Raw genomic sequence first — 25208 nt, 5'->3', positions numbered from 1 at the left:
ATATAGAGCATTTAAATAAGCAGTTCCCTGTTTATCTGCAGACAGAAGTCACAATTTTAAAACAAAATAAATATAGGACTTTCAATACAAAAAGAAAGCACGTTGAAGGGTATATTTAATGAATGTACAATTATACTCAAACAATTACTGTTTGAGTAATATAATATAATGCTTCACAGAGGACGAAGGGAGGCCTTCCTTCCACTTTCCAACAATTAGAATCTCATCTTTATTTAATATGTTGTTTTCATGTGGGTGCTCATGTCATTTCTTTTGATTATTTTGGGTTCTCTTCTCGAAATCTAATACGTATATTCTTTTAAATTTAATTTTTGAGATAATAAATTTCTCCCTTCTCTTTCTTCCAACTCCTCACATGGATCCCTCCCCACATTACTTCAAATTCATGCCTCTTTAAAAAAAAATTGTTATTGAATGCATACACACACACACACACACACACACACACACACACACACACACACACATTCCTAAATATAATAACTTGTTCTTGAAGTCTCACACCAGTTTCTTTACAATCAAATCAATTGTTTGATCAATTTTCCAAGAGATGTAACTCTAACACCCTGTAGCTGATGATGCTGAGCAAATTCAGATCCCTAAGGTGACATTTCAGGTTCCTACTATCTTGATTCACTCCCACCCTGCATCCCACACTCCCCCTCTCCAGGGTTTGATGGCTCAGGCCCACTGGTCACTCCACTTTCCAGCCACCTTGACACATTCATTTACATGAGTATGGACTCTGATAATACTCATGACTGTCCCCCCCCCCCACCCAGGGTTTCTCTGTGCTGTCGTGGAATTGCTTTGTAGAAATGACCAGGCTTACCTTGGAATCATAGAGATCTGCCTGACTCTGACTCCAGAATGCTGGGATTAAAGGTGTGCACCACCACACCAAGCAATGAAACAATTCAGTGAACTTTTCCCCTCTTTTTCCTCCCCCTTTTTTCTTTTTACCTCTTTTCACACTGTAGACAAGACTGGCCTCAAACTCAGAGAGTCACCTGTCTTTTCACTGCTGTTTTGTTTGTTCGTTTGTTTGTTTTTTGTATTTTCAAATTTCATGGCCTTTTGTTTAACAATACTGTTTAATAAGCAATAGAGGCTATGTTTTCAGAAACAGGAGTATGTGTGGAAAAAGGCAATGTTGATGCAGACTCTTTGTTGGGTTCTCTGGAAAATTACTCAATATTTCAGTGTATGAGGTTTTTATTTTAGCTAATAGGCTATACTTAAATATTTGATATGTGATATAAATGAAAGGTCTCTTTAATATAGATCCTTGAGTATTAAAGGAAGCTGTTTGTAATTGATAGATATTGGGAGAGTTTTTTCACTGGGGTGACTTTGGCTATATTAATTATATTGCATGCTCACAGTCAACAAAAGTTGTACTCCACGATCTTTCTTCCTTCCATTCTTTCTTTCTAGAGGGTGAGAAATTAAAGTTGGGTGGGTGGTTTAGGTAGGTGTGGGAGGAGAAGGAGTGTGATTAAAATACATTAAATGAATTTCTCAGAGAATGAATAAAAGGATATTGAAACAAATTTAAAACAAGTTTAACATCTCCCTTAGTAAGCTTGGCAGACCATACATTTCTAGAAAGATATTTTTATTTTATATTTGTATATTTATTTTATGAGAACATATTTTAGTTTAAATGTTTAGCAGTTTTACAAAATTTCTGCTTCATTTATACTTGAAGTCTCAATTTTTATTAACTCTTTGGGCACGTTTTCACTGGAGTCAGTGAAGGGTTTTAGTATTCCTAATGACCAATACACAGAAGAAAAACTTAATGAAATGAGTAGATTTGATAAATACAATGTTACATGTGATGGACAAATTAACAAATGAAAAGGTTAAAATCCTTTAAGGTTTCATCAAGAAGAACATGACTTATAACCATAAATTGACAAAACACCAAAATATATTCTTTAGTGAAGAGAATTTGATTCTAAAATGACAGTGATTTAATAAATTAAAGAACGTATAGGGCTGGAGAGATGGCTCAGCGGTTAAGAGTACTGACTGCTCTTCCAGAGGTCCTGAGTTCAATTTCCACATGGTGGCTCACAACCATCCATTATGAGATCTGGTGCCCTCTTCTGGTGTGCAGATAGATATACATGGAAGCAGAATGTTGTATACATAATAAATAAATCTTTAAAAAAAGAAAAACAGAAGAAAAAATTATAAAAAAAGAATTTATGTATAAGTAAATATTTTGTTTAGATGTTCATCATATTTAGCAATTTTGACCTCTTTATATGTAAATATCACCTCCATCTTTTAATAATATGAAAATATTAATACTTCTTCACTAACCAACAAAACAAGAAATGATATTAGAAAGGAAAATTTAGTTTTATAGGCCTTTAAATAACTATCATATGTAATGGACAAATTAGCAAGATCCAGGAAAAAGTTCAAAGCCTCAGAAATTGCTGTATGAAGAACATCATTTTAAGTGCAATTTGCTGAACAAGTCATTAAAATCAGATAACGTATGACTAAGTGATTAAAACCAAATATTAAATTTTTGTTGACTAAAATGTAATCTGTATGTGTATAGATACAAAAATAAGGTCAAGTTAAAACAGTATACAAGCATATGGCTTGCTTGTAAATAATGGAATTTTAATGAAAAGATTAGAAAAGACAAATGCAATGCTTGCAATGTCTTTGAGATTTTTCTTTATAATTTTTGGATCAAAAACTTTACTGAAGATTAATGAAAGCTATCTTTACACATGCTTACTTGTATTGCTATCATTTATAGATACTGTCAAGAACTGAGTAATCTTGAGACTTCTAACACTTCTAGTCTCTAAGATTTTGAAGTAAATTTTAGTAATCCCATTCCATCTGAACTAATTTAAATAAACTGTACCATCATTCCATTATTTAATGTTTTAGTTACAAAGTTTCACTTTTCTGATTTCTAAGTATCCACAGACTTATGTAAATTTTTAGTTAATTTTCAAAGTGGCTGCTTTCAGAGCATTACAATTGTCTCTTTATTGTTCTTTTCATCACATTAATTACTTCCTTATTTCTCAAACTATAAATAAAAGGGTTTAATAAAGGAATTACTAGAGTATAAAAAATAGCAACAGGTATGTCTTTATACTCTTCATTAACTGAACTCGGTCGAATATACATGTAGAGAAGAGACCCATAGAATATTGACACAGACAGAAAGTGGGAAGCACAAGTTGATAAGGCTTTGCTCCTTCCCTCTTTGGACTTCATTGTGAATATAGTGAAAAGGATATAGAAATAGGATATAAGGACTACAGTAATGGTAAAGGTTTGAATTGAACCAGAAAAGATGAGTATCATCAATTCATTGAGATAAGGGTCAACACAGGAGAGTCTATATAATGGAAGGACATCACAAAAAAAGTGCTTGATTATGTGAGACCTACAGAAAGTTAACCTGAACAAGAACCCTATGTGAATCATGGAATGCAGGTTTCCTCCTATGTAGGCTCCTACAGTCATCTGAAGGCAGAGCTTCTTGGACATCATGGTATGGTACTGCAGTGGGTTGCATATGGCCACATAGCGGTCATAGGCCATTGCTGCCAGGAGGAAGCAGTCTGCAGTTTCAGCAAGACAGAGAAAATAGAACTGTACCATGCATTCATAGAGAGAAATCCTTCTGTCCACAGAAAAGAAGTTCTGTAGCATCTTGGGAGTGATGGCGCAGGAGCAGCAGGAATCCATGAGAGCCAGGTTGCCCAGAAAGATGTACATGGGTGTGTGAAGACGGCGTTCCATGCAGATCAAGGTCACCAGCCCGAGATTGCCTACCATGGTCACCAGATAGATAGCAAGGAATGCCAGGAATAGAAGGGTCTTCAGGTCTGGGTGATCTGAGAATCCCACCAAGGTGAACTCTGTTGTCAAGGAGTAGTTGTCCTCAGTCATCTTCAGCTTCTCTGTTGACAAGTGAGAAAGATGGAAGAGTGCAACTGTGAGCCAATTGTTTCTCCCTTTGCTTTGTATATCAGATAGGGGGATTTCTTCTTCAAGCATCACCCACTGTATTTGGAATGAAGTTCTTGTATTTTGCAGGGTTATTTTTTTCTCTTAAAGACTACAATCTTTGATTAGAAGTTGTGACTTGCATAGTTCATAGGAGTTTTCGGTACTTCCAGGGTGAAAACCAAAATTAGAAAAGGTTTACCTTTCTGCAAACATGTAAGGACATAAAGAAAATTTAGGTTACCTAGATTTGGCTCAGTATCCTCAAATAATTTGTTTTATTTTTTGATGTTCCTTTACCTTTATCCCCAAATTGTAAAATCAGTTGTCTTGCAAATATGATAAAATTGTTTTCATATCTCTCCCAGAGGAAGATTATTTAGAAAAAATGTTCTAGAGATATGTTAAATTTATATATTATATATTAGAGTTTGCCCAAAGATCACTAATGACATGGGGAGGAGTTCATCTTTAATGAAATCACTTGGGATGCTGAAGAAATGTATTTTAATATATTATTATCTCTCACTTCTCTTTTCCCTGTGTCACAAAGACTTTCTGACATTTTAATATAATAGTATATATCTATTTTCTCCATGGTATTATTCATATCTATTTTCCAAATATGTAAATCCTCCCTCTAAGAGTCATTTTACATGCAAAACTATCTAACCAAATTTTAACTCATTGTCATATTCTGAATAGTGGAATATATCATCCTTCAGCAACAAAATACACAATTTCTTCTGCATAATTGCACAATCCATGTTGTTTTATTCTCTCACTGGTGCCTCAATGATTTTTTTTTAAAAATTATACTATAAGCATTTTGAGGCTTATTGTTACAGACTTCTGTGAAAGATGATAAAAATGTGCAATGACATAAAGGATTTAATTCCAACCTATGCACTATTCAATGATCTTGACCAGGTGATCTAATTTTATGTATCCTAGTAATGAATCCAGTGAATTCTTTCCTTTACTCATAGAATCATTACCTTTAAGAAGAATCTTGAGCAGGTGGTGATGGTGCATGCCATTAATCCCAACACTCAGGAGACAGAGGCAGGTGGATCTCTATGAGTTTAAGGCCAGCCTGGTCTATAGAGCTTGTTCTAGAATAACCAATGTGACACACAGAAACTCTGTTTTGGATAAAAAAAGAAAGTCATCTACCGCATCTGACTTTTAGAATAAAGGAACCGGAAAGAGTTGGGAAAGGGGAAAGAATATGACCAAAATGTACAGTATGGAAAATTTTTAAAGAAATAGAGATATATATTTTAATAAAATGAAGGGTCTAAAAGGACAATGTTCAAAATCTTTCCTTATGAAACAAAAATGTTCATCTATGCTAATGCGTCTTTAGAATATTATGATTCTTTAAATTATACTACAGTAGATACAAGCTAATAAAGAAGCTTGCCTCCTAAACTTGTTTTTGATGTTTAGATAGAAAACCTTTTAAGCTTTAAACAAGTTTTGGAATTCTAGTCCATTTCCCATTATCAGTGGTATGTTGGGATACAGCACCAAATCTAATCATCTCAATTCAGTGGCCTTAATGTGTTTGTATTTCTATAACCAGAACACCCAAAGAAGATGGTGGGAATTTCTTTGTTCTAGTACCTAATTTCAATTATAACGTAAGTTAAAATAGAAATAACTTTCAATGTAGGCGTTTGCATTACTTAGCAGAATATTTTGTGATCTTATGTGTGTATTCTGAAATCCTATCTTTACAGAAGGTTATATTAGTTATTGTATTACACGTCAGTCTATTTTCACAAAACATTCAAAAGATCAGAAAGGAGTTGAAATTTAGGAAGAATAGAAATAGTAAGTAAAGTATTTGATAGCAAAAGTAAAAATTAGTTAGAATACCTCTCTTACCCGATATCACAGAGATTTTTTTCCCTCAGTACAATCTTTGCTTTATGGTACAAGTGTCAGAACTTATGAATATATATACACACATATCACACTCTAAAGTTGCATTGGCAAGAATGAATACCCCAGAGGTGACCTACAAGTCAGTGTTAATAATAATGCCCATTATACTGCAAAGTTAAAATGTCTTCCATCAAGTCCTAAAGGGATTTCCCAGCACTAACACCAGTGTCTTGAGAGATTAACCCCAAACTGTATAAACCACTCAAACGTGTCTACCAATGAGTGTCCTGTGAAATAATGAGGTTCAAACAAACGGCCTTCAGAAAGTCTGCTCAGAAATCATTTTACTGATTTGTTCTTATCCAACTTTTTATAGGTCTCTTCACCACTATGTTTATATTAAAATGATGTGTATAATGCCAAAATGGGTTCCTGGATCTGTGTATTCTCTTCATCTTCTTCTATTTAGAACATTTTTTTCCTGCTTTGTTCTCTCAGTGAGTTTTACTTTGACTTAGTATGAGTTTCTAGAGGATTCTGTGCCCCAAATCCAAAAAACAAACAAACGAGCAAACAAACACACTATATGGGTTTCTATTTAAAAAGCATAATAAAGAATGCTAAGTTAATTCCCTAAGTTACTTTTTAAAACAAAATTTGTTATTTTGTGTATATGGGTAGTTTGCCCGTGGTGATATTTTGTTTATGATCTAATAAAGCTTGCCTGGAGATCAGAATGAAAAGCTAGCCACAACCATTGAGGCCAGGTAGTGGTGGTGCATACCTTTAATTGTAGCAGCCATACTAGTTAGCAATAGAGTCACTCAGTGGTGGCCCCACTTTTAAATCCCATGACTCAGGAGACAGAGGCAGATGGATCTTTGTGAGTGTAAGGCCATCCAGGGCTACATGAGAGTGAATAAGTCAAAAAGAGAAACAGAGCTCACACCTTTAATTCCAGCACTAGAAAGATAGAAAAGACAGAAGCAGGGGCTCAGACTGGGTATTCAGTCTTAGGCAATTAGTCTCTAGCCACATTGAGGATAGGATTGCCCCAGCCTTGGTAGAGGCAAGAGCTCTCTGGTGGATTGGCTACTTTGCTTTTCTGATCTTCATCTTGAACCCCAAAATATGTCTCTGGGTTTATATAATGCATGTTACATTTGCCTATATGTATGTATATGTACCATGTGAATGCCTGGTACACACAGAGGCCAGGATACCAGATTCCCTAGAACTGGAGTTACAGACTGTTGTTAGCCATCATGTATGTGCTGGGTATCTAACCCAGGTCTTCTGAAAGAACAAGTGCTCTTTATTACTGAGCCATTTCTCTAGCCTCCATTACAGGAACAATTCTTATTTGGAGAGGAAAATAGAAGGTGTAGTAAGTTTTTGTTAAATTTTACTATGACTTGATTGCATCTTCTTGTCCTATAATAAGAATTTGGTGTTATCATATAGTGTTTTAAAAAAAATTTATTTTAATTATGTGTCTATGTGTGGGTATGTATATGTGAGTACCATTGCCTACAAAGGTCAGGGTGTTAGTTTCCCTGGGGCTGGAGTCACTGGCAGTTGTGAGATTCCCAGTGTGGGCATTGGGGCTGAAACCTGGGTCCTCTGGAGGAGCAGTACATGCTCTTAAAAACTTAGCCATCTTTCTAGCCCTACATATGCATTTTCAAAGAAATATTGACAATATTCTGTCTTTTCTTCCCTTACTAGCTACCCTTTTCCTTTGTTACTCTGTTGTTTATTTTCTTCCTTATTCCAATATATCACTAAAATATATTTGTTACTGCAGCTGGATTTGGTCACTCTTCCCTTTCTTCACTTCCACTTTTCTCATCTTCATCATGTATATGCTTCTTAGAAAGAAGGCATTTCTTTGACATTTCTAATACTGTATTTCCAACACTCTGAAAACCCGGGAATCTGTAGTATTCAATACTTGCTGAATTTTTTTTTTAAAAAATCACATTTTATTCCTACAAAATTTGTAATAGCATCCAATTACTTTTCAGACCAGATCCAGATCCTTATTTTAAAACTTCAGGTATAGATGACAGCCTGTATCTTGTCAGCCTTCCTGCTCCTGTTCAACCCAGGCAATACAGCTATACATACAACATGGTAAATTAGGATTCCCATGGTCAATTGATCTTTTCATTTTTTCCAGTGGTGACTTTGTGTGATAGTTTTCTATATTTTCCTGCAATAAGTTTCTTTGATGAGGGAATGTCAGCTATACTTATCCACGGGTGTAAGAATAAGAATCAGAATGTAGTAACTAATTATATTGATCTATCAAGGTGCCAATAGTAATTTGTTTTGTACAGTCCATGAGCTCAATGGTTTTTGAAAGTTGACTAGGCTTCTAGCACCAGGCATAATTTCCATCCTTTTGAGTGGGCCTAAGTCCAACTAGACAGCCATTGGTTATCACTATTTATTGCACTTTTAGAGATATCTGGCCATGGTGGTCATTGCTATGGTCCATTGGCATTGTAGCTGAGGAGGACTATTAATTTCTTCCCTCACTTAGCAGCTTTGATGGTATTTTCTGAACCTGTGGAAGCTAGTCCTCAGGAAGGAGACTTTCAGCTTAGATTCAGATTGTATCATCCAAGACCTGTGTCCTAAGTGTATGGTGTCTTCAGGAATAGGGCTTTTTATTTTTAGTCTTTGGGAGGGAGCCATAGGCAACAGCAATAGCCTATTTTATTTTAGGAGTTACTTAGACTACCCTGACCAAAGATATAAATGGGGACTTATTCATCATAGTCAGAAACTGGAAACAACCTATCTGTCCCTCAACCAAAGAAAGGATAAAGAAAACGTGCTTTTACACAATAAAGTATTACTCAGCTGTTAAAAACAATGACATGAAACCGGGTGTTGGTGACGCAAGCCTTTAATCCCAGTGCTCGGGAGGCAGAGGCAGGTGCATCTCTGAGTTCGAGGCCAGCCTGGTTTCCAGAGCGAGTGCCAGGATAGGCTCCAAAGCTACACAGAGAAGAAACCCTGTCTCGAAAAAACAAAAAAACAAAACAAAAAACAATAACATGAAATTTACTGACAAACATTGATGGAAGTAGCAAAAAGTCACACTGAGTGAGGTAACTCAGGCCCAGAAAGACAAACATGGTATGTACTCACAAGTGGATATTAGCTGTAAAGAAAAGGATAATCATGCCACAGTCCATAGACCCAGAGAAGCTAAGTAACAAGGAGTACCCAAGGGGAGACACACAGATCTGCCTGGGAAGGGGAAATAGAATAGATTTTTAAGGATAGATTGGAGATACATGGAGATGGGAACAGGAGGCATCAGGTGTGGGTGAGGGAGATGACTGGTATCCAGGTGCATCTCAGGGTAGGGTAGAAATGTAGAGCAATGGGAACTCCTGGAATCTATGAGGATGACCCTAGCTAAGACTCCTAGTAATGGGAGATATGGAGTCTGAACTGGCCATCCTATGTAACCAAGCAAGGCTTCCATTGGAGGGCCTGGGAAACCAACCCAACCACAAAACCCTCCACTTACAAAATTTTTAGTTTATTTTATTTTAAACTTCTTTATTGAATCTTTCCCAAAGGTCATGCATCCCAATTCTGTTCTCCTCCTGGTACCCCCAGGTTCCCCCTTATCTCTTGCATTCCCCCATGAAAGTAAACAAAACAAAGCAAGCAAGTAGACAAAAAAGCAAGAACAAAACAAAAAAGAAAAGAAAGAAGTCGATTAAACCAAAACAAAACAAAAAAAACCCCACACTAGAAACAGCAAAATCTCCGCGTCTCCTTTTCTCCTGCCTCTCCATCATCTCTTCATCTGTCTTGATGGCACTGGATGCTTCTGTGGGTCATATAGTATACCCCTTTGTCCCATCAGCTTGACTGGCAACTGTCCATTGCAATGAGTCATTGGTCTGGTTCAAGGCCTCTGGTTTTTGGTACACCATCCTCAATGGATCTTCACCCAAGCTCTTCTGGAGTATCCTGTGTTTTGGAGATCTTTCAGGTATGGTTTTGCAGGACCAATTCCTTCACCAGTCCCAGCAGGACCTAGGTGGTGTAGATGCTAATGTGTGTCAACCCAAGGCCCAGTTATGGGCCTGGGTGTTAGCCAGCCATGTCAGATTGAGCTACCAGGGCCACCTGCCTCAGGTGTGGTGGCAGAGTCTTCACCCCTACATACATGCCCTCGGGGTACATTCATCTTCACCTATGGTGAGTGGTGGGGAACCTTCTCTCCCAAGTACTTGGCCAGAGCCTCTTGCTGTCGTGGGCTGGGAGAGGTAAGGCCAAGTTTCTCAGGGCAGTGAAGGGTGGGACTGGCTCGGTGTAGCCCTCTGATTTTATCTGCATGATTCCTAAGACCTCCTGAGGTGCCACTGGCCACAGACGTCAACACAGACCCCAGCTGTGGCTGGACCATGGGCCCAGACATGGCCCTTGGCTGCAGCTTAGGTTCTGGGTGGAGTGAATGGCCACTCAGGTGGCAGCCATGTGGTCACTGAACACCACCAAGGTCTCAGGTTTCGGCCCTAACCCTGGGCCTCTATGTGACCCCCAGCCGTAGTAGGACCATGGACCCCAACATGGTCTTTGGCAGCAGCTGGGTCTAGATTTCACCACTTCTCCCTGCTGTGGTATGGCCTGGAGTCACTAACTTGGTCCTTTATCTTTGTCTGCACTGCCTTAGATGGCAGCAGGAGAAACAGACATCAGCGCAGACCCTGGCTGCAGCTGGGACATGGACCCTGACATGGCCCTCAGCTGCAGCATGGCTCATGAACCCCATCTTGGCCCCAGGAGGCAGCCCAGTCCCCTGGAGTCAGCATGACACCCAATGCCAGCAGGAGCCACAGATATCAACACAGACCCTGGCTACTATAGGACCAGACTACATATGGCCCTTGGTTGCAGCCTGATCCTGACATCACCATGGCAAGCAGACCCCCCTCCTCAGTTTACTCCTCACCACCACCACCATGGACTCAGGTAGTAAGCGCTAGCATCTGCCTAATCCTCTAATCCTAATGTACCTTTCTTCCTTTGTGTGTCTTTCCATGGTCCATGAACCATTCCACTTCTCTAACTCTCCCAATACTCTGCCAATTGTTTACTTAAAATGATGGGGTTCACATGCCCAGTGCCTAAGCCCTGGCTGTCTTCCCACTAGCCTGGGCCCAGGGATCTGAGCTGGATTTCTTCCGCCTGCTATAAAGATCCCAGCTAGGCCCCTTGGGCACGAAATCTGCACTGGGCAGGTGTTGTAGTCCTCAGGCCAGCCGGGGCCCAGGGACCCGAGATTGCTTGAACTTTAAAATTTTTAAATGCTTATGAGAACAGAAGAACAGCTGTGCAGAGACATTGGATAATAGACAAAACAGCTGAATTAAATCATCTTGTATATTTTAAAGATGTGCTGACCTAAGAACGGAAACCGGGATATGTGTGTGTTACATTAGGGAAGAGGTCTTGTTTTTGTTTTACAGGAGACGAAAAGCTATGGATACCACTGAGATTCATAAAGATTAGATTTGAGCAGGAAAGTCCTTCTGAATAAGGAGAAGCAATGGTTCATCAGACAGTTTGGCCATTCAATCCGGACGATCTTATAAAGACTAACAATAGCCTTTCATTTGATCAGGTGAAAAAAATAAAAATCTATAGCCCAGGCTGGCCTGGAACTTTGATCCTCCTGCCTGTACCTCTTTCAGCAAATCTTACCAGTGTGCCCCACCACACAGGGGTCAAGACCATGCTAGAAAAACCCACAGAAACAACTGATCTGAACAAGTGGGAGCTCACAGACCCCAGCCAAACCAGCATAGGACCAAACCAGGCCCCCTGAACGTGGGTGTCAGTTGGGAGGCCTGGATAATCTATGGGGCCTCTTGCAGCAGAAACAGTATTTATCACTAGTGCACAAATGGACTTTGGGAGACCATTCCACATAGAGGGATACTGTCTCAGACTAGACACACAGGGGAGGGTCTATGTCCTGCCCCAAATGATGTGACATACTTTGATGATACCCTATGGGAAGCCTCACCCTTCCTGGGGAGAGTGGGGGTGGGATAGGGGTTGGTGGGGGGCATGGGAGGATGGGAGGGAGAGGGAACTTGGATTGGTATGTAATATGAGATTGTTTTTAATTTAAATAAAAATTTAAAAAGAAAAACAAAAAAAATAAAAATATTTTTGAATGATAATTTACCTTAGGCACACCTGCCTTACTGGCATGAAATGAATTGAAAAATGTGTTCTCTTAAAGCATGTGTCTTAATTCCATGTTAGAATGTTAGACTGTAGATTGCAACATGCCCGTGTCATCTTGCGCAGCAGCTTTTGAGTTTTCTTTTTAAATAAAAAGAATACTTTAGTTGTTTGGTAGTAAAAACACAGTTAAGAGATTTAAAATGTTTTAAGTAAATTCAAAAGGTAAATTCAACTTGTTTTCTAAATTTCTAAGAGATGGAGTGATTTGTAATTAAGAAAAATATTTGGGCAGGGTGGCAGTAGCCCAATCCTTTAATCTCAGCATCAATTGTGGGACTTCTATAAATTAGTTGCTGAATTACAGTAAACAAGGTAAGGGTGGCTCATGCCTTTAATCCCACCACCCAAGAACAAAACTCAGATACAGCTCCTAATCAGTATGTTTGGATACTAGAGAAATCATATACTGTATTTACAGATTATTATATAAACCCTCCACAGTGTTGCTAGAAAGGCCACTAATTTCTACTGGGGACAAGAATAATGAACAGCTTTCATGACTGCTGGTGAGCTCTTCTCTGTACATGCAACCCTGATCAATATTGAACCAGATGATACCCTAATTATGGCTATCAGTATTTATTGGTGAATTAGTGACTGAAAACTCTTCATGAAGCAAAAAGGAGTCCACCAACATTTGCCTGTTGACTTCTATTGCAAATGCTTTCCATACATGAAGAATAAATATTATCTCTTTGAGAAACAAAACTGGATGTTTTATGAAGCATGGAGAATCTTTTTTTTTTTTTTAATTAGTTCAAGTTAGGGATCAAGCTTGTTTCACATGTAAGTCCCTTCTCCCTCTCCCTCCCCTCACCCCCATCCCTCCTCCCCCAGCCCTGACCTACCCCCTAGCCCATCCACCCTCCACTCCCCAGGCAGGGTAGGGCCCTCAACGGGGGCTCTGCAAAGTCCACCAAATCTTCCTGTGCTGGGCCTGGGCCCTTCCCCATGTGTCCAGGGCCAGAGTGTATCCCATCACATGGGATGGACTCTCAAAGTCCCTTCTTACACCAGGGAAAAATGCTAATCCACTTCCAGAAACTTCAGTCTTGTACTGGCCTCCCAGACAGCATCTGGGGTCGATGTGCTCCCCCTTGTTCAGGCCAACTGTTTCTGTGGGTTTCTCCAACCTGGTACAGACCCCTTCGATCGAAGACTAGATTATTAAAATTTGCCAGGGAACAAATTCAGAATAAATCATCAATAATGATAGAATCACTGAAAAACTTTAAAGTTTACTCCTAACACTAAAAACTAAAGGGGAAATGGGGAACCAAATTAAGCCAGGACAACTCTACAAGAATAACTTTTATAAGGAATTCACAGTCAGATGGCAGTTCACACCTTTAATCCTACAAGTTGGGAGGCAGAGACAGGCATATAAGAATTACAGTGATTAAAATTACAAGCCACTTGCAAAAGAGAGATTGAAATTTAAAGGGAATGTTCTTTCTGATCTAAAAATAAGTACACTTAAGCCTTGAATAAATTTATATATAAAGAGGAAGGTGAATATAGGAATATTTATCTACACATACTAAGGTATATTTAGTTTCAAAATTTCAAAGAAATTTTTAAAATTGAAGATAATACTTTTACTGTTGCCAAAAACCATTTTGCTATAGGAAAGATAAAACCTGCCAAAAAAGGAACTTCCCAGAGTTAGGGTTGGGGCAGGGTTTTGCTTTAACAATCCAGAGACCACTGTACAAATGAAACTTCTGAAGAAAAAAGGACCAATCATCAAGAGAAAATATCCCCCCAAAAGAGTAAATTGGCCAAGTGGTGTCACCCATCTCCAGTTGACAGGCCTGAAATCCTGGCATGTAGCCCCAGAATAGGGCTGGCACCCATACCACCATCTTGTCCAAGTGGCTGTCCCTTCCCACTGGACAACCACCCATTGTTGACTACTGTGTTCTACCTAGCCAAGATTGTCACTAGGTGACACACACCATGCAGAGATCAGCTTTGGACTACAAACTGCTCAGGATAGTCAAAGTGATGAGTTCATATGAAACTGACATGAACATTTTACAGAACTTTGAGTTCAAAAATACTTAATCTTAAGACAGCAAAATATAGCCAACATAGACATTATAGAAGGTTTGGCAGAAATAGTTACATTATTGTTTTACTATAGTAGTTACATAATAGTTTTACTATGCTAGAGTTAAAACTTTTCTTTTTATTAGGCAAAAAGTGAGATAGGCTGCAAGATATTTGATCACACTGTGAACCTCAAAATTGCATTATTTACTGGGAAAGCATGCTTCTAGCTATGGTGTGGCTCAGTACTATTACACAAGTTTAATCTAAGAGCTTTCTGCTTGAATACTGTAAACAGGATTAAATAAAATCAACCATAGGTCAAGAGTCAGAGCAAGCAACCAGTTGATGGGGGAATAAACATAGTAAGAGAAAATCAAGAGGACAGGAAGCAGAAGGGAGGGACATCCAGTTGGAGGAGTTTTTGTCTGAGACAGAAAGCTCTTTTTGGGATGATGGTGAAGGAGGAAACAGCTGAGTATTTTCTCTGCCTTATTGGTAAAATAAAATGGTAGAGACTAAATTAAAAACAACAGCACTGGCTAACCAATTGTTGTCTTCTTCTGGGGAAAAGACTACTTCCCCTGTTCTCAGCATTCCTTATCTGCCTATGGCTCTTTGTGTATCCTAATTAGTAGGATGTAAACATTAAAAGCTAAAAACAAAAAGTAGTAGATTTTTGGTCAATTCTTTTTCTTTTCGGGTGAATGGCCATTTTCATTTAGATATTTCAAGTTTTCACTATTTTTTGTTAAGTCAAGCTTGCATGACATCTTACTGTTTTTGTTTGTTTTTATTTTTTAATTTCCAGGGTCAGTTTTTTTTAGTTGACAATGATTGTAGAGGTAATTGCTGAAACATATAAGATTTATAGGTAAAACTCTGGGTCTCATAATCAGGAAACCTTCCTGTACATCTACAAATGGTTTGATGACAGGAGAAGGGAGAAGTGAGCTGAAAGACAGTAGAAAAGTTAGGTTAGCAGTAAGAATATGTAGACTGAACTCAGCCCTAGCAAGACAGCAAGGGAGATGATCCTTTTTTTCCCCATTTTTTTAAGTTAAATAAGAAACAAGATTGTTTTACGTGTCAATCCCAGTTCCCTCTCCCTCCCATACTCCCCTGTTGGCCACTAACACCCTATCTATCCTATACCCTTTCTACTTCCCAGGGAGGGTAAGACCTTCCATGGGGGGTCTTAAGAGTCTGTCATATCCTTTGGGACAGGGCCTAGGCCCTCCCCAGTGTTTTTGGCTGGGGCAGTATCTCTATGTGGAATGGGCTCCCAAAGTCCATTCCTATGCTAGGGATGAGAACTGATCTATTACAAGAAGCCGCATAGATTTCCAAGGCCTCCTCACTGACACCAACGTTCATGGGGTCTGGATAAGTCCCATGCTGGTTTCCCAGCTAGCAATCTGGGGAGCATGAACTCCCCCTTGTTCAGGTCAGCTATTTCTGTGGGTTGCAACAGCCTGGTCTTGACCACTTTGATCATTACTCCTCCTCAGCAACTGGATTCCTGTTCAGTTCAGTGTTTAGCTGTGGGTGTCTGCTTCTGCTTCCATCAGCAGCTGGGTGAAGGCTCTAGGATGGCATATAAGGTAGTCAAAAATCTCATTATCAGGGGAGAGGGGAGGCATTTAAGGCAGCCTCTCCTCTGTTGCTTAGATTGTTAGTTGGTGTCATCCTTGTAGATCTCCAGACATTTCCCTAGTGCCTGATTTCCCTTTAAACCCATAATAGCTCCCTCTATTATGGTATCTCTTATCTTGCTCTCCTCTATTCTTCCCTGACTCAACCTTCCTGCTCCCTCATGTTCTCCTCTCCTCCTTCTCCCCTTCTCTTTCTCCTAACTTCCTCTCCCCTTCCCCCACGCTCCCAACTTGCTCAGGAGATCGTGTCCTTTTCCCCTTCTCCAGGGGACCATGTATGTCTCTCTTGGAGTCCTCCTTGTTTCCTAGCTTCTCTGGTGGTGTGTACTGTAGGATGGTAATCCTTTGTTCTGTGTCTAAAATCCATAGATGAGAGACAATGTTTGTCTTTTTGTGACTGGGTTACCTCTCTCAGAATGGTTTCTTCTAGTGCCATCCATTTGCTTGCAAATTTCAAGATTCCATTGTTTATTTTTTTCCCCTGCTGAGTACTCCATTGTGTAAATATACTACATTTTCTCTATCCATTCTTCAGTTGAGGAGCCCATAGGCCACAGGGTGTCTGGCACACTTCTCCATTTCAGCAGGAACCCTTCAGGACTGTTTTGGATATAGGATCAGTTGGGCCATTGCTTCAGTGGGTCTTGCTTGATCAAACCATATTAGTCTGGAAGGAATTCACAGCTTTTCATTTTCTGTGAAAACACAAGCAAGAAATCTTTTCCCAAGTAGTCTGTCCTTAGACTTCAATTTTGAAGTCAAAGCATTTTTAAATGTATAAGTTGGATTAATTTAGCAGCATTGATAATCAAATGCATTGTAGCAGCTTTTGCTCTGTCCTTGGCAATCAAATAATTTGAAGACAACAATATAGCATATAGTATCCAGACTCTCTGTGTATGGCTTTTTATTATTCTATTCCTTTACATGGCTTCTTATTATTCTATTCCTTTTCCTTTTATTTTTTCCTTTTGTGAGACAGGGTCTCTCTGTGTAACTTTGGCTGCCCTTGAATTCACTCTGTACACCAGGCAGGCCTTGAAGTCACAGAGATCTGCTTGCCTCTGTCTCCCTAGGGCTGGGATTAAAGGCGTGTGCCACCAAAGCCAGCTACTCTATTTCCTCCTGTTACTTTTCACAAGCCTACATATATTTTGAAACACACCATAAACCTTTAGAGGTTTTTCTTCATCTGAATCTGTCTTTATTGTAAATCTTTACCTTTTTCTGGCCACGAAGTCTTTTATCTGTTAAACAAAACTACCAAAATTAAAGCAGTGGCTTTCTTAGCTGCTGGTTTCCAAGATGGCGGAGGTACATTTAACATCAGCTCTGAGAGCTGTGCTCACTGCCTTGGTCTATGCTACCATCAAGCAGCAAGCCTCTGGCTTAGAAATATGGTCACTGCCACTGCCAGCTGCGTGGGGCAGGCACACACAATTCTGAGTTAAGAGTATCATGCTCTACTGACTGAGCTAGCCAGGCCTCTTAAAAATAAGCCTTGTGCTTTTTTCCACTTAGGCTGAATCAGGAAACCTCTCCTAAGGAAACCACTCAAGTCTCTGCTTGTCTCTAGCAAACAGAGACCACCTGAAAAAATGCTGCTACCAAGAAGTCATGCTTGTCTCTGTTCCTTTGCTACTAAAATCCCTTTTTAAGCTTTTGTGAAGTTTACATGGGAGTTTGTAACTACTGTCAGCTTCCAAGGTTCTATGGCAGCTTGACTAGTCTCAGGAAGGCGGCTCAAGGTGATGAGAGCTCAGACTCCTAACCCTAGAACCACATGGGTGCTTTCGGCCAGCCGCCTGAGTTCTGTCCGCCGCCACGTTAAGGTCCCAAGTAACACACAGAGACTTATATTAGGTACAAATGCTGCTTGCTTTATTCAACAATCAATAAGAAGATAAACATACACAGAAGGATCTCCCCAACCATGCCAGCACCATTTATTGAAGATGCTTCCTTTTTTCCACTGTATAGTTTTAGCTTCTTTGTCAAAAATCAGGTGTTCATAGGTGTTTGGGTTGATATCAGGTTTTCAATTTGATTCCATTGGTCTACTTGTCTATTTTTGTGCCAGTACCAAGCTGCTTTCAGGACTATAGCTCCTGAAGCTTGAAGTCAGGGATGGTTATGCTTTTGGATGTTTCTTTATTGTACAGGGTTGTTTTGTCTATCCTGGGTCTTTTGTTTCCCCATATAAAGTTGAGTATTGTTCTTTCCAGTTCTGTGAAGAATTGCGCTGGCATTTTGATGTGGATTACATTGAATCTGTAGATTGCTTTTGGCAAGATTGCCATTTTTACTATGTTGAGCCTATCTATCCAAGAGCATGGGAGATCTTTCCATTTTCTGGTATCTTTTTTAATTTCTTTTTTTAAAGACTCAAAGTTCTTGCTATACAGGTCTTTCACTTGTTTGGTTAGTTTTACCCCAAGATATTTCATAATGTTTGCCGATATTGTAAAGAGTGATGTTTCTCTGATTTCATACTCTACCCATTTATCATCTGTATATAGTAGGGCTACTGAGTTTTTCAGTTAATTTTGTATCCTGCCACTTTGATAAAGGTGTTTATCAGATGTAAGAGCTCCCTGGTAGAGTTTTTTGGGTTACTTATGTAAACTATCATATCATCGGTAAACAGTGAAAAGTTTGGCTTCTTCCTTTCCAATTTGTAACCCCTTAATCTTCTTTTATTGTCTTATTCCTCTAGCTAGAACTTCAAGTACAATATTGAAGAGATATGGAGAGAGTGGACAGCCTTGTCTTATTCCTGATTTTAGAGGAATTGAGTTGGGTTTCCCTCCATTACTTGGATATTGGCTGTTGGTTTACTGATTATTGCTTCTATTATGTTCAGGTATATTCCTGTTATTCCCGATTTCTCCAGGACCTTTATCATGAAGGGGTGTTGGATTTTATCAGAGGCTTTTTCAGCATCTAGTGAGATGATCATGTGATTTTTCTTTTGCAGTTTGTTTACACAGATTACATTGATAGATTTTTATATTTTGAACAAACCCTGCATCCTTGAGATGAAGCCTACTTGATCATGGTGGATGATTTTTCTGATACGCTCTTGGATTCAGGTTGCCAGTATTTTATTGAGTATTTTTGCATCAATATTTATGAGGGATATTGGTCAGTAGTTCTCTTTCTTAATTGTGTCTGTGTGGCTTGGGTACCAAGGTAATTGTAGCCTAGTAAAAGGAGTTTGGCAATGAACCTTCTGCTTCTATTGTGGGGAACAATTTGAGGAGTATTGGTATTAGTTCTTCTTTGAATTTCTGGTAAAATCCTGTACTGAGCCATCTGGCCCTAGGCTTTTTTTTTTGGTTGGGAGACTTTTTTCTTTATATTTTATATATTTGAATTACAAACAAGATTGAATTACATGACGATCCCAGTTCCCTTCTCCCTCCTGTATTCCCCTACCATGCCCCCAACCAAAATCCTACCTATCATATGTCCTTTCTTCTAATCTACACCTGACTCAACCTTTCTGTTCCCTTATGACTTCTGAATCCTTCCTTTTCTTTCCTTCTCATTCTCGTAGCTCCCACCCCCCTCTTCCCATGTTCTCAATTTGCTCAGGGGATGGTGACCCTTTCCCCTTCTCCAGGGGACAAAGTTTGTCTCTTTTAGGGCCCTCCTTGTTTACTAGCTTCTCTGGCAGTGTAGATTGTAGGTTGGTAATCCCTTACTCTATGTCTAAAATCCACATATGAGTTAGTACATATCATGTTTGTCTTTTTTGATTGGGTTACCTTGCTCAGAATGGTTTCTTTGAGTTCCATCCATTTTCCTGCAAGTTTCAAGATTCCATTGTTCTTTTCTGCTGAGTAGTACTCCTTTGTGTAAATGTACCACATTTTCTCCATCCATTCTTCAGTTGAGGGACATCTAGGCTGCTTCCAGTTTCTGGCTATTACAAATAGTTCTGCTATGAACATCATTGAACAGATCTTGTCGTATGAAGGTGCTTCTTTTGGGTATATGCCTAGGAGTGGAATTGCTGGATCTTGTGGTAGACTCATACCCATTTTCTTGAGGAGTTGCCAGTTCCTTCTCTGGCATGCAGGCAGAGAAGGAACTGAGAGTTCTCCATCTGAATCCACAGGTACAGGAAAAGACCTTGAGCCAGTGGCCTGGCTTAAAAATCTGAGTCTTCCTCCGATGACACACTTCCTCCACCAAGGCTGCATCTATTCAAACAAGGTCACATTTCTTAATGATGCCAGTTGCTATGGGTCCATTTTCATCCAAACTACCACAGGGGTTGTGAGATAGTGACTCACTTTTATTTCTCAGAAGCATACATTTACTCAGATGAGGCTGCATATGAATTGAGCTGTCTTGTATTGCTTGTTGACACTTGACCCAAGGCAATGACCACTGTTGTGAGACTTCTACCAGTTATCTCCACTGACCTATGGGCCTAATATTACATTTCTTCCAACAAGGGGCACTATGATAGTATAAAAATGGGTGTGCTGGCCACCTGAGGAACAGCTTCCTTTCTACGTAATGTCTCTGGCACTCTGACTTGGGTGATCAGAAAGCATGTAAGGCATGGGCCGAGTAGTCCTATTGGTTCTTCTCATGCTGATCTCTGCCAGAGTCCCCACTCACAACCACACACAGTTGCTCTGCCTCAGCTTCCAGATCACTAATCCCAAATAGGCCTACCTCCCATTTTCCTCTAAAATATGGTCAGATTTTCAACCATATGGATTTCTGTCCTTGAGTCTAAATTCAAGTCTCACAGTTTTCAGACTCCATAGGGACTATTTGTGTGTTCTCTTGCTTAGCTAATTATGAGGACAGGCCCACTGGCTCTTTTTTAAAAAATTTATTTACTTTTGTGTACATTGGTGTTTTGCCTTCATATGTGTCTGTGTGAGGGTGTCAGATCTCCTGGACCTGGAGTTACAGTCAGTTGTGAGCTGCCATGTGGGTGCAGGGAATTGAACCCAGGTCCTCTGGAAGAGCAGCCAGTGCTCTTAACCTCTAAGCCATCTCTCCAGCCCTGCCTCTTTACCATATACAAACTCAGCAGTCTCTGGACATTTCTTCCTCCAGACATAAAGTTAATCAAGAATATAACAAGTTGAAAACCTTATACTTTGGAGGAAAGTAGGCAGAATTGAAACTAAATGCAAATTGATTTGGAATATGGACAAAATATAAAATCAATACAAAAGATGCTGAATTCTAAAACAAAGTTTATAGTTAACAGCATGTGTCAATGTTAATTTAACTTCTTAAAACAATTAGGCACCATAGGACACAAATGACAGGTTCCCCAGCTACATTTTTGGAGCATACTGGTTTTACTCTGTCTTTCTGTTCTCCTTTGCTCAAGTTCCCGCTGAAGGGACCCTTGATCTTCCCTGATCCAGTTCTTGTTTTGTTGTTCATGTCACAAATCAATTATTGAATATTCTTGGATTTCACCAATGGTACACACATTCACCTCTTCGAAATCACCATCTGTTGCTGGTGTCTTACATCTGCTATATTGATTCATGGATATAAATGATCTGAGTGTTTCCAATGTGACATATTTATTCTTTCAAGTATTTTTCTTAATGACTGGTGTGATGTTAAGATATTTCCCTAAATTCTTTTAGACTTTTGCTCTTATGAGATAGAGCATAAACCCTATACCATCAAATTTTATCTGGACATTATTATTTTTCTAATGAGTAGTGTATAGAGGGGAAAATGTTTACCTTTTCATTGGTGAAACCAAACAGAAATCACTACCTTCAAATGATTCAGGTTATTATCATTAGCAAAACAAACAAATTAAAAACAGAAGACCATAAGACAAAAACTATCCAAATACAATGTATTGCCACGGTAAATGTAATTAATGACATGTTGACATTCATCCCACTCTCGTCCTTTCTGTGACACAGACATGAATTTGTGCACAAAGAATGATTTTGGCTCCTTGTTATTCCCCATGCCACTATCCTTACTCTACATCTCATTATCTTGGTTTTTCTGAGTTTCATGGGATGGAAATTTACAATCATTTATGACTTTATTTCTTATCATTCAATTCTAAGGATCCATCTCAGGGGATATACACACCATTTCTTTTTATTAGATTTAGAATGCGAACATTTAATTTTAAATGCCTTTTTACATGTATTCGTATATCTAAATTCTTTTAATCTTCATGTGGAGACTGATTCCCACTTTGAATATATTATCAGTTTTCTAATCTCAGACTGAAGTCTTTATGATATAAATATTCTTAATCAGATTTTATTTGTATATTTTTCCAGTTATTCTTCCTGGAAAAGTTCAACTTTGTCTTAGATTAATTTCATTTTTACTTTACATATGACAAGCCTCTTATATTCTCAGATACTCTAGGTACTCAATGACTGTCAGTTAAATGTGTTGAAGCTATTTTAATTACATTAAATTCAAATATTATAAGGTGATTAAACAGAAAAGGCACTTAGTCCAACATTGGATAGAGGAGTCCTTAGTAACTATTGGGTTAATTAGAAACTTTATACATAAATGAGAAATAATCTCTTCACAGTTATTAACATCAAGTATAAAACTCCAAAGAATAACATAGACTAAGTATTAAAAAAAGAAATATCTATTATATTGAGTGCAGTAAGGACACAGAAATACAAGTTCTGGATGAGCTCAGTTTTGGAATCCAGTGACATCACAGAAGGTGAGAGCAGAACTGTTGTTGCCAGAACCTGGAGAGAGCAGTGAGACAGTGAAAGGTGAGTGGAGTAGTCAGCTGCACTGAGCAGCAAGGAGTTCGGGAGCTGAATGCAGGTAACGGTCACATCCTGTAGAGTTCTAAAATGGAAAGGATTTTGAAGGTTTTCACAACATGAAAGTGTTAAAAGTTTTGAGAGGTACATGTGTTCATCTGACAAACTGTATAATGCATACATGTATTGAAACATAAAATGACATTCAATTTTTCTACACTGTTTGGTGAATGGGTTTCATGTGTGTATAAGAGCATCTTCATGTAGAAGTTATGAGGACACCTACCTTATTTCTTTCAAACAAGTCTTTTCCTAAGTCTGGCCAGCAATCCCCAGTGATCACAGTGTCTCCACCTCCTCATCTCCACAGACCTAGGGTTACAAATGTCATGGCCAACATACAGATTTTACTTGGTTATTAGAAATGCAACCTGGGTCCTTGGTGAAGCCTTCTGATGACACTTTCCATTTTGAAAAGCTTTTCCTTCTAAGTCTTGATGCTGCCTTGCCTTTTCATGTGTCCTCTGACTGGCATATCTTCTGAAGTGCAGCATGGCTGATTTCGCACGATTCTCTTTTTTAAACTCCTGTCTCCAGAAGTTCTATGACTCAGAAAGGAGAAAGTGGATAACAGTAAAGACACACAAAAAAGCCAGGTGTTCAAATAATTGGAGGAAATAGTTGGAAATAAGAACTGTACATAGAACATAGATAGTAGAGGCTAAACAATGAAGTTAAAAAGTGAGAAAATAATAGTTTGTCACAAAAAGTAAAAGGAGAGATAAACCAAGGCAAGGATAGTAAAGACTGTAGGATGAAGATATCAAAATAATAATGAGGGACTAGTATTTCCAAATGTGAGCCTGGCAATGAAGTGAGTGAAGAAGAAACCTTAAATCCATTCCTGTCAGCCAAGACAGAGGACATGTACTTATGGATCTAGGTTCCCTCCCTCATAATGGCTATTTCCAGCTCCATTCATTTACCTGTAATTTTCAGAATTCATTTTTCTTATAATTAAAAATGTTTTATTGTATGTAAGTACCATATATTCACTATACATTCTTAAGTAGTTGGATATCTAGGTTGATTCAGTTGTCCTGGTTCTTGTGAATAAAGCTTCAGTGAACATCAATGAGCAAGTATCTATATAGTAGGAAAACTAAACACCAAGAAAAACAATAGCTCAATTAAAAATTGGGACATGGAACCAAAAAATTTATTTAAAAAAGAAAAAAGAAAAATAGAAAGAAATAAAAATGGTTGAGAAATATATTTTTAATGTTTAATATACTAAGTAATCAGGGAAATGCAAATTAGTACTACTTTGAGTTTCTTTTTACCCCCGTTAAATGACAAAGATTAAAACAAAAGAAATCAAAACAACATGTGACAACTAATGCTAGCATGGATGTGGGGAAAAAAGAAAACTTACTCAACTGTTCTGAGGACTGTAAACAGGTACAGCTACTACGGAAATCAGTGTCTAGGTGCCTGTACTATATGATCCAACTGTATACCCCTGGCATAGATACAATGGACTCTGTATCTTACTAGTGATATACAACTTTAATTTTTATTTTTGATGAAATATCAATTTTAGTTTCTTAAATTTTGTCATTTAGATAAATATATAAGATAATAAGATGGACATTGCATAATGAAATGGGCATTTAAAGGTCTGTCCTTTGCGCTTGACTCATTTCAAGGATATGATTATACTAATTTATAGAAATGTAGTCCCATAAAGTGAGTTGTATTTTGTAGGTAGGGAAGCTGAAACATGTGCAAGTGAAATAACCATCTCAAATCTCATAGATAAGGGAGAATTTCAGCATTTCAAACCAGAGCCTGTTGTTATAGTTGGAATATTATTTTATATGAAATAGATCTCTTACAACTTGCAATATCTTGCCTAAGAAATACATTTGCTATCAGTAAGCAACCAATTAATTCAACCTGCTTTAAGTTAGACCAATAACAAGCTACATTGCATTTGGCATAAATCAAAGATAGATTGATCTGTCACTGATTTTCTTGCAGTAGTACAATAGTAAGCAAATTATTGGGTATGTAGGATGACTCATTGGACTAAGGTACTTATTGTCAAACCTAAAATCCTGAGTCTGATTTCCAGAAGTGACATGGCAGTATATTCTGATCTTCCTTACCGCTTTACTTCAAGTAAACTTTCCTTTCTACTTTAAAATATGTGTGGATTTTAATTTAAATTCCTTGATTCATAAGACAAAACCCTGAAAAACAACAGCACTGGAATTGGACCACCAATAGCCTCTTTATACCCAGGATATTTTAGTGGCTCTAGTCTGGTCAATCTTTGAGATTCACTTTTCTATTAACTTAGTGGAATGAAGTTGGATTTTTAATGCCTCTAATCTCTTCAGTTGCCAAAATTCCTTTCATCACAGCTTCACTTATATTTCTTTTGTGGCTAAAAATGAAGTTTCTAACCTACAGTCCTGACTTGTGCTCCCAATTCTCACTATATGGCAAGAAATCAGCTATATTCACACCA

At 38.5% G+C, this 25208-nt stretch overlaps 1 protein-coding gene and 1 long non-coding RNA gene across 2 annotated transcripts; one reads left to right on the top strand and one right to left on the bottom strand.

Annotated features, from left to right (window-relative positions):
- Positions 1–3033: 3033 nt before the first annotated feature.
- On the bottom strand, positions 3034–3963 carry LOC100769425 (olfactory receptor 5K3). Its single transcript, XM_027412449.2, has one exon. It carries the CDS (start codon positions 3961–3963, stop codon positions 3034–3036), a length of 930 nt encoding a protein of 309 aa, XP_027268250.2.
- A 5601-nt stretch (positions 3964–9564) lies between these two features.
- LOC118238783 lies at positions 9565–11742 on the top strand. Its single transcript, XR_004769891.1, has 3 exons — positions 9565–9937; positions 10622–10920; positions 11418–11742. It is a non-coding gene; the product is annotated as an uncharacterized LOC118238783 (long non-coding RNA).
- Positions 11743–25208: the final 13466 nt, after the last annotated feature.

The sequence above is a fragment of the Cricetulus griseus genome, chromosome 4 (genome assembly GCF_003668045.3).
Source record: "Cricetulus griseus strain 17A/GY chromosome 4, alternate assembly CriGri-PICRH-1.0, whole genome shotgun sequence".
Classification (NCBI taxonomy): domain Eukaryota; kingdom Metazoa; phylum Chordata; class Mammalia; order Rodentia; family Cricetidae; genus Cricetulus; species Cricetulus griseus.
This window is presented reverse-complemented; position numbering and strand designations above follow the sequence as displayed.

Excerpts from the sequence above, each read along its gene's own strand:
- LOC100769425 (XM_027412449.2), bottom strand. The coding sequence starts at position 3,963 with ATGACTGAGGACAACTACTCCTTGACAACAGAGTTCACCTTGGTGGGA.